The sequence below is a fragment of the Microtus ochrogaster genome, chromosome 8 (assembly GCF_000317375.1).
Source record: "Microtus ochrogaster isolate Prairie Vole_2 chromosome 8, MicOch1.0, whole genome shotgun sequence".
Lineage (NCBI taxonomy): Eukaryota > Metazoa > Chordata > Mammalia > Rodentia > Cricetidae > Microtus > Microtus ochrogaster.
This window is the reverse complement of record NC_022015.1, coordinates 67657289-67667701: the sequence shown is the minus strand read 5'-3', so window position 1 is coordinate 67667701 and position 10413 is coordinate 67657289. Positions and strand designations below refer to the sequence as shown.

The 10413-nt window shown below is 39.4% G+C and overlaps 1 protein-coding gene across 1 annotated transcript in view; it reads left to right on the top strand.

Annotated features, from left to right (window-relative positions):
* Positions 1-10413, top strand: part of LOC101989557 (cytochrome P450 2C70-like) — a 29389-nt gene that overhangs the window by 11204 nt on the left and 7772 nt on the right. Inside the window, exons 5-7 of the mRNA XM_005352253.1 lie at positions 3319-3492; positions 4460-4601; positions 8567-8754. Coding sequence (XP_005352310.1) covers positions 3319-3492; positions 4460-4601; positions 8567-8754 — 504 coding nt within the window. The remainder of the gene's footprint in view (positions 1-3318; positions 3493-4459; positions 4602-8566; positions 8755-10413) is intronic.

Here is a 10413-nt window from a genome sequence, read left to right as displayed (position 1 = left end):
TCACTGCAACTGTTTCTTTCTTGTTAACTAGTCTCCAGCCTCAAGTAACTCACTGCAACTGTTTCTTTCTTGTTAACTAGTCTCCAGCCTCAAGTGCCTCACTGCAAATGTTTCCTTCTACTACATCTTTTCTACATCCACAATCCTTCTGCTCCTTTTCTTTCCAGTTAGGTCACTTTCTATTCTCAGTGCATCTCTACCCTTCATGTGTTGATTTATGTGTGAGGTCAGTTAATGTTGAGCCTCAATCTTTCTTAGAGATACCCATTTTGGATGTGGATGGTGCAAACCATTATTACCACAAGGCTGAACTGTTTCTTAGGCCACTCAATAAACTTGTCCCCCAAATTTAAATAAACAACAGAATCAGTAAAAATAGTCAATAGATTAGGAACATTTAATAAGGCTGACTGATTACAGTGAATTTAATTTTTTGAGCTGTATAACGTAGTGTGGGTACAATCTTTTTGTGGAGCGTGTGGAATTTGCATGTAAATATACTCTTTGTCCTTTTCAAATGCTGTCTAAAAAAAGCACTAAAAGAAACCCTATAGGATATTAGGAGATAACTTTGGGCAATACCCATGGAGTTTGTAATGGATTTGCTGCGGGTCCCCAGCAGCTTGCTATGGGGTAGAGACCACGCGGCAGGTCCCCAAACCAAGGTGGCTGGTCCCCAGCCATGTGGCGGCTGGCTGGTCCCCAGCAGCAGTGTGGGCAGGCGGCAGGTGGGAGGCACAGAGATAGACACACCATACAAAATAAAATTGGACATTTATTTGGTGTTATGGAGGGGAAGGAAAAGGGGGGAAGGGAGGAGAGAGAGAGAAAGAGAGAGAGAAAGAAAGAGGAAGAGAGAGAGAAGAGAGAAAGGGCGGAAGGGGAGAAGTGGGGAGAGAGGGGACAGGAGGAAGAGAGAGAATAGGGGTCTGACGCAGAAAGCAGGAAGGGAGTGGGGGTGGCTTGTCTCTTAAAGAGACAGAACATTACAGTAGTCATAAAAGAGGAGTTATTTTATTTTTATAGATCGCAAGTAACATGTTAATGTGACCTGTCAATTATTAATGTTAATGTGACCTGTCAATTATTAATGTTAATGTGACCTGTCAATTATTAATGTTAATATGACCTGTCAATTATTAATAGTGTGGAATAAACAATTTACTTGCACTTTATTTAGGGGAGAAATAATTTGGGTAGGCTCTTTATAGGTAAGAGAACATTTCTATGAGCTACTACCTTAGAATATTTAGTAAGTTAATAGCCTGTTCTGTTTCAGGTGTTCCATTTTTGATAGAATTGATCTGAGCCTTTCCAGAAAGTAACTTAGAAGAACAGAGCCAGATCCTCAGGAGTGATGAATAGATAAGAGAATACCTAATGATATTATGTTGAAAATTATGAATTTTTCACTTTCATTTATCTACTATGATAATCATACATTCGTTTAGGCATTAATTAAATGATCCAGAGAAGAGGAGATCACACAGAAACTATATTAATTACAATACTCTTTGGCCAAAAGGTCAGGTGTATTTCTAGCTAGCTCTTATATCTTTAATTAACCCATTTCTATTATTTTGTATTTTACCACGAGGTTCATGGTTTGTTACCTCTTGCTTTTTTGGGCAGTTACACGGTGGCTGCCTCCCTTGGCAGCTACATGGCATCTCCCTGACTCCACCTATTCTCTCCCTATACCTCATCCTGTCTGGCTATATACTGCCCTGCCAAAGGTCAAAACAGCTTTGTTCATTCACCAATGAAAGCAACATGTATACAGAAACACATCCCACATTCCCCCTCCCCCCCCAGACCACAATATATAAATATAGACCGCTGATTTATTTAGTGTTGCTTGTATGGATATAATTTCAGGCTAACATTTAGTGTTAGGAGACATTCCCCAGAGACCACATATTCTCCCTCTCCCAGCAGTCCTGACTCATGCCTGAGTGGAACCTCATGAGATGTCCCCCTTCCACTTCCTCATGTCTATTGGAGTTGCAGTTTTCAGGTGACTGGAGAAACATATGCAGGATATACAACTGGGATAAAGACCAAAACCACTCTATCCATGCTATCACTGATATGTGTTCTCAGAATCTGACTAGCCATTGTGCATCTCAGAGTTCTCAGTACAACAGAGGGGACACTTGGATTAGCCTACACATTCTGCTGGAGATTTGCTCCCAGGAATTGAATGTGATCAGTATTTGCTGCGCAAGCGGTGCGCATGGCAACTCTGATCACTTGATCCATGCTGTGCCTCCTCCTCTAAATGCCAGGCACATAGGAACACAGGAGACATAGGGAACTCACTTTTTTGGAGTGTTGGACAGATAACCAAAGCCTAGAAGGTGTATTTTTTTTTTTTATTGAGAAAAGGAAAGAAAACAAGTTTCCGCCTCCTCCCAGCCTCCCATTTCCCTCCCCCTCTTCCCACCCTTCTCCCCCTCCTCCTACCCTTTTCCCCCTCCCCCCACTCCTTTCCCCCTCCCTCTCCAGTCCAAAGAGCAGTCAGGGTTCCCTGCCCTGTGGTAAGTCCAAGGTCCTCCGCCCTCCGTCCATGTCTAGGAAGGTGAACATCCAAACTGGCTAGGCTCCCACAAAACCAGCACTTTAAGTAGGATCAAAACCCAGAAACCCTGTCTCAAAAAACAAAACAAAAACAAAAAACAAAACAACAAAAAAAAAAAAAACCGTGCCATTGTCCTTGGCTTCTCATCAGCCCTCATTGCTCGCCATGTTCAGAGAGTCCGGTTTTATCCCATGCTTTTTCAGTCACAGTCCAGCTGGCCTTGGTGAGCTCCCAATAGATCAGTTCCACTGTCTCAGTGGGTGGGTGCACCCCTCGTGGTCCTGACTTCTTTGCTCATGTTCTCCCTCCTTCTGCTCCTCATTGGGACCTTGGGAGCTCAGTCCAGTGCTCCAGTGTGGGTCTCTGTCTCTATCTCCATTCATCACCAGCTGAAGGTTCTATGGTGATATACAAGATATTCATCAGTACTGCTATAGGATAGGGTCATTTCAGGTTCCCTATCCTCAGCTGCCCAAGGAACTAACTGGGGGCATCGCCTTGGGCTCCTGGGAGCCACTCTAGGTTCAAGTCTCTTGCCAACCCTAAGGTGGCTCCCTTAACTAAGAATTGTGCTTTCGTGTTCTCCTATCAAACCTTCCTTTATCCCAATCATCCTTTTTCCCCAAGTTCCCCCATCCTCCCCTTCTCCCTTTTCTCTCCCCATCTCCCCTTACCCCCATCCCACTCCACCCCCAAGGTGTATTGTTTACACTAATGCAACTTTCTTTCTCTTCCAGCTGTGCAGTGCCTACCCTATTTTATACTCTCTCCCAGGAAGCCATAAAAACTTCTTTAAATATGCAGCTGAACAAAAAGAGTTTATTTTGAAGGAAATAAAAAGTCATCAAGAATCTCTGAGCCTCAGTAACCCTCAGGACTTCATTGACTATTTTCTGATTAGAATGGAAAAGGTATAAGAGATCCCGACTTGCTACTTCATATTTGTGGGAATTCTGACTCAGTTTTCTTTTTCTTGGTAAAAGCGGGATGTTCAAACTAATGTTCCTTCTTGTGATACATTCATTGCTAATTGAACTAATTTCTTAAGGCAAATCATTTAGAATATATTGGGATCATTAAGATTCTCAGTTATTTAGAATTAGGAAGTCTACCTTTACCGTGTTCTAGGTTTGTTTTTTACTTTGAGGCAAATGAAAACACATTACACACCCATTCAAGAGAGATGAGCACTTGCCCTTATATGTAAACAAACCTCCATAAACAACAGGTGTAAATACTTATGGAACACAGGATTTTTCTTTAAAGAGACTCTAGGAAATCTTTGCAGGTGAGTTCAGATTTGAGGAAACTTCAGTTTAGCCTAACAGGAGGATAAGCTAGAGGGTGGTAACTGCAGTCTTCAGCTGAGCTATCTTTGAGAAGGTGACATAGATTTTAATTATGGTGGTGGGCATAAGGACTGAATTGGTCAAAAATAGCAATGGAGTTTGTATGTGTATAGTTCCTGAGACTTGAAATGTAATAAAGTTTTACTGGGGCTAGAACTGATGGAACCAGTAACTGATTTGATAAACACTTTTTGTGGGCTTTAAGGACCAGTTTTAAACTACCCCCGTGGTCCAAAAGAGACACTACAATAAGTGAAGTAAAAGGAGTCTCTATTATGTACTTTTCTGCATCAGTTTGTTTATTCTTCTGCCGTTCTCCAAAGTTTCCAGCTTGTATACACATAAAGACACAATCAGCAATTCTCTGGCAATAGGAAGGATATAAGGCATGCATTTCTTAGGGCCATGACGACAGATAGCTTACCTATAAAATTCTTTTTCATATTGAATTATTTTATGACCTGTAAGCCTTTAAAACTAACAAATATTCAAACAGGCAAAACTAATTCCTATAAACTGTAATTGTTAGGAAAAAGACAATAAAAAGTCAGAATTTACCATGGAAAACCTGATCATCACCGTAGTGGATCTTTTTGGTGCGGGCACAGAGACAACAAGTTCCACAATGAAATATGGGCTTTTACTCCTGCTGAAGCACCCAGAGGTCACAGGTATGATCATAGATGGATAGATGAATGTTCACGTAGAAATGGGCAGATAGCACTAGCAACTCTCTCACTATTTCCTAGAATGGACACTGTATTAGCAACATTTGCATAATTAGTGTACTTACCTCCTGCTGGATTAATTCACTTCAAACTAGATCATAATAAAGATAAAATAAAATATTTAAGCTGCAGCAGGGGATGAAAGGGCAGTGATCACTATTCTCCCTGCTATGATTCAGAATTCTTGATTAGGTGGAGACAAATATATAGCAGTTTTCTTAGGGTCCAAATAGAACTAGCCTCTCCTTACATTTTCCCTACATCATAATAAATATTTATTTTACAGAAAGTATATATCATATAAATGTTTCTTAGCATATATTAATTATAGACAATGATGTGTGTTATTACAACAGTTTCATACACATATAATTATTTTGATTATACTCCACTGCACTTTCTTTCTCCCCTTCTCTCCCAGTAATAGCCTTACTCTTCCTTACTGGTCCCTTTTTACTTTATGTCTGTTTTTTTTGTCTTTTTACAATCAGCCAAAAGTTTAACTAGGTTTATTTACCCGATCATTGGTAAGATTTTATGTAAATGGAGATTGCTCATTCATTTCCCAGCTGCCCAGATCCTAATAATCAAACAGAAACTATATTAATTACAACACTGGCCGATAGCTTAGGCATATTCCTAGCTAGCTCTTACATCTTAAATTAACCAATTAATTAATTGGTTATCACCAATCTATTAATCTGTGTATCACCATGAGGCTGTGGCCTACCAGTTAGTCTCTGGTGTCTTTCTCCTTCAGCAGCTACATGACATCTCTCTGACTCAGCATTCTTTCTTTCTGCATTCAGTTTAGTTTTCCTACCTAGCACTATTCTAACCTGCCATTGGCCAAAGCCTTTTCTTTTTTTTTAATTGAGAAAAGGAAAAAAAAGAAAAGAAGTTTCCGCCTCCCCACAGCCTCCAATTTCCCTCCCCCTCCTCCCACCCTTCTCCCCCTTCCCCCACTACTCTCCCCCTCCCTCTCCAGTCCAAAGAGCAGTCAGGGTTCCCTGCCCTGAAGAAAGTCCAAGGTCCTCCCCACTCCGTCCATGTCTAGGAAGGTGAACATCCAAACTGGCTTTATTAACCAATGGTACTAAAACATTCATGGCATACAGAAGGGAATCCCACATCAGTGTTATTTACTGGATTATCAACAACTGACCAGTGGCTACATTACTCAAGAAAATCTCTCTTTACATCCCAGGAAACATTAACTCCCCATAGATCCTCCAGAGGGAAGGTTGATGGGACCAGTTTTGTACAGATGTTTTGTGGGTTATCATAGCTGTTGACAGTTTACAGGTGAAATGGCCATGTCTCATAGGGTTTCTATTACTGTGAAAAAGCACCATGACCACTGCAACTCTTATAAAGGAAAGCATTTAATTGGGATTGCTTTACAGTTCAGAGGTGTAGTTTGTTATCAACATTGTGGGAAATATGGTGGCAGACATGGTACTGGAGAGGTGGCAGACAGTTCTACATCTGGATGTCAGGCAATGGGAAGAGAGAGTGATCCACTGTGTTTGCTTTGAGCTTCTGAATCCTCCAAGCCCATCCTCACCACCATGGTAAACTTCTCCTAGTTCATACCTACTTCAACAGACCATACCTACTTCAACAAGGTTACACCTTTAACACTAATACTCCCTATGAGTCTATGAGAGCCATTTTCATTCAAACAACTACATCAGACTTTATAAAATGTTTACAAGCTTCTAGTGCTTCATTTCTTAAGAACTCTGTTCAGAACTATAGCCCATGTTTTCATTGGATTATTTGTTTCATGTTTAGAGTTTCATGTTCATGTGTATTCTAGATATCAATCCTGCATCAGATGTGTAGTTGAAAATGACCTTCTCTTATTCTATTGAGTGCCTCTTCATTTGATCAACCATTTCTTTTGCTGCAAAGAAGAGGCTTTTTAATTTCATGAAGTTCTTATCAATTGCTGACTTTATTTCATTAGCAACTGGAGTCCTATTTATTAAGTCCTTTGTTTCTCCTTGTAGCCTTACCCAAGCATCTTTTCCTCCATCATGCCCATGTGCTCCTTTTATTATATTATGTTGGTGGAGGCGGCTTGTTGGTTCCTGGCTGCCTGGCTAGCTTAGACCTGAAATAATCACACAGAAACTGTATTAATTAAGTCATTGCTCGGCCCATTATCTCTAGCTTCATATTGGCTAACTCTTATATTAAGTTAACCCATTTCTATTAATCTGTGTATTGCCACGTGGCTGTGGCTTACCGGGTAGTTTCCAGCGTCTGTCTCCAGCAGCTCGATGGCTTCTCTCTGTCTCTGCCCTCTTTCTCCCAGCATTCAGCCTAGGTTTCCCCACATAGTGCTGTTCTGCCCTGTCATAGACTCAAAGCAGTTCTTCATTAATCAATGGTAATCATAGCATACAGAGGGAAATCCCACATCAATTTTCTGTTTTCTTTCATCACCTAATAATATCCCTGCTTTGTCTCCACATGCCACAACTGTTTACATGCATACACATAGACACAGTAGGTTAGGGTTCCCCTCTGAGGGAGAACATGCGGTTTCTCATTTCTGAGTTTAGTCTACCTCAATATTATATGTTCCTTATCCATTTTTTTTTTACTGAACAATTTTATGTTGTCATTTCTTTTACAGCTGAAAACTCTTCCATTCTGTATATGTAGACATTTTCACCATCCATTCACTGGTTAATGGGCATCTAAGCCAGCTCTATTTTTTGTTATCAATAAACAAGGAAATGTGTCAGTGGTAACATATGGGGTTCTTGGATATATATCTGGGAGTATTCATGTGACACATCTCTCTTTAGCTTATTGAGGAACTGCCATAATGTTTTCCGTAATGGCTGTACTAATTTGCACTCCCATCAGCAAGGCAAAGGGTCCCTTTTCTCACATCAACAGCAACATCTGTTGTCAGATTCCTTAATGATAGTCATTCTGACTTGTGTAAGATGCTATCTCAAAGTAATTTTAATTTACATTTTCCTGATGACTAGGGTTGTTAATCACTTAAACAAACACTTTTAGCCAGTTGTGATTCTTCTTATGAGAACTTTATATTCATTTAATCTATCCACTTGTTGACTGACAAATTTTTTTGTTTAGCATTTAGTGATTACAGTTCTTCATAATTTCCGAATTTCTGAAACTTAGTCTGAAAGACAGTTGGCCAAGAGTTTGTCCTATTCTGAAAATTCTGTGTTTACTCTTCTATTAGGTTTTTTTTAACTTTGTTTTTGCTATGTAGACTCTTTTGATTTCATTTGGTCCCATATGTTAATTCTTGAGGACAATGCCCTGTTCTCAGAACTCTGTTCAAAGAGTTATTTCCTATACCTATTTCTTTAAGTTTATCTTTGAGGTTTTTCCTAGAAGTCTCAACATTTCAGGCATTAATGAAAGGATTTGATTTACTTTGATTTTTGCATAGAGTGAAAGACATGTAATTTAATTCTCCTGCAAATAGATATTCAGTTTAGCTCACAACATTTATTGGGAAGACAGTCTTATTTTTTCCCCACTGCATGTTTATCCCTGTGTTTGTGTTTGTGTGTGTGTGTGTATGAGGATAGTGTCAATGTGTTTATTTCATTAATTTATTTCTCAGTATGTTTGTTATTGATATATGGGAAAGGTATTGGTTTTATATGTTAACTTTATATTCTGATGCTTTGTTGAAAGTGTTTATAGTCTTAAGCATTTTATGTTATATACACTAGTATCTTATACTTAGACTCTTGTCATCTGTGTGTTAGGTTTTTCTAGTCTTGCAGAAATGTTGGAACTTGTTTTCCTCATCTCTCCACTTCCTTCTACAACTTGAAAATGACCAAGAATTATATAAAAGATAATTCTTTTCCTTTTTATAAAAACCATGATTTCTGCCCTGGTAGCTAAAATTCAGGAAGAAATTGCACGTGTGATTGGCAGACGTCGGAGGCCCTGCATGCAGGACAGGAACCACATGCCATACACAGAAGCTGTGCTGCATGAGATCCAGAGATACATTGATTTTGTTCCCATTCCCTTGCCTCGTAAAACAACACAGGACGTGAAATTCAGAGGATACCACATTCCCAAGGTGAGATCTATTTCATCTGTGTTCCTCACCATGCATCTTTGCCTGTCAACAATTAAGTAATATGATTACATAAAACCTGACCTTCTGCAAAGATGCCAGAATCACACACCAGCCATCTCAGCCCCCTCATGCTCTGCTCCTTTGTTTGTCATTTGTTGATATGGCTTTCTAACATGATTGGGTTCTCACAGTCTTTTCAGTCCATTAATATGTCCATATGCTTCCCGCCTGTTAGTTCAATCTGCTGTCCACATTCTTGCTTTCCAGGGGGTTTTACTACTCTTGTCAATTAACCACAATTCTGTATTCCCTCCTCCCTCTGTGCTTTCTGTTTGACTTATTTAGAAGAAATCCAATCCAGCAATATCTTTCCTTTTCCTTGGTTTGGTGGAACTCATCTATGTAGCTCAGTAAGTTGGTATCATACCAAATACATTGGTATTGTTTTTATAAACACAATTTATTTTGAGACTTGGTCTTATTCTGGACTTAAAAATAATATCCCAGCTCCAACCTCCTGAGTACTGGCATTTGCAGGCTTGAGCCACCATTTTCTATTTAGTTTTAACCAGCACTTAGTATTTGGTTTACCAATAATAAACTCATTTTATTACAATTAACTGCAGATTAAAAGTATCACAGAGCTAGTTTAAGGAATCAAGTCAAATACAAGCCTAGCAGTTGCTTGGCGAGCACTTTCTCCACTGAACCATCTCACCGGACTCTATATTATAAATGCTAATGATTAATGTTAGTTGAGCCCCAAATTTTTTTGGAGATAAAGACATAACTTCTCTCTGTTTGAAGTTGTTTTTGTATTAGCTAGTGGTATTAGTGGATGTTTTGAATAATTCATTATACAATTTTAATGTTTGTCCTAAATACGCTTAGTTCATGAAGTTGCCAAATATTTTGTTGATCTCACCATCAAAGTTTAGCGTTCTCCTACTCTGGTCTTTCTGTTTCTGGAAGGTACCCTTTTTCTCTTTGGCTTCTGTGTGGGCGTATAGGGCAGGTTTGACACTGGTTGTTTAATAAGGGAGACTAAAGCTATAGAGCCAAGATAAAGTCTTTCAATCCTTTCTCCTGGAACCTGCCCTCTGGATAATGCCAAGATAATGAAAATCCCATTCTGTAATATTTTAATTTTTCAAGAACTTTCCATGTTCAAGATTATTCACAGTTTTTCCAAGTTCTACTCTAATAACATGTATGTGTGTTATGATTATAGATCATCATGTGGAGTCTCTTAGCTGACTCCCTATTTACTAATATTTGATACTTTGTAGTAATTGGATATATTAATAAGAACTTCCTTCACTTAGAAATGTAGTGTCTCCTGTATTCTTTTACAGTTATTTTTTCAAGTGCTCAAATATATTTATAATAGCTATATTTTGAAGTTTTGTATGACCACTCTAAATTTATACAATCATACTGGCTCATAGCTTTTCATTTGTACGGCTTGCATTTCTCCTTTTCCAAGTTTACTAATGGGGCTGAGGAATCCCATCTGGACGGGTGAGTGTGTGCTATCCCGGGGTAGAGTGTCCCGGAAGAGAGCACAAACCCCCCTCCCCCAGCTCTTTCTGCAGGAGTGTCTTTCTTTTGCACGACCCAGCCCCCCCAGCACCCCTCCCCAACCCGGACCTGCTCTAT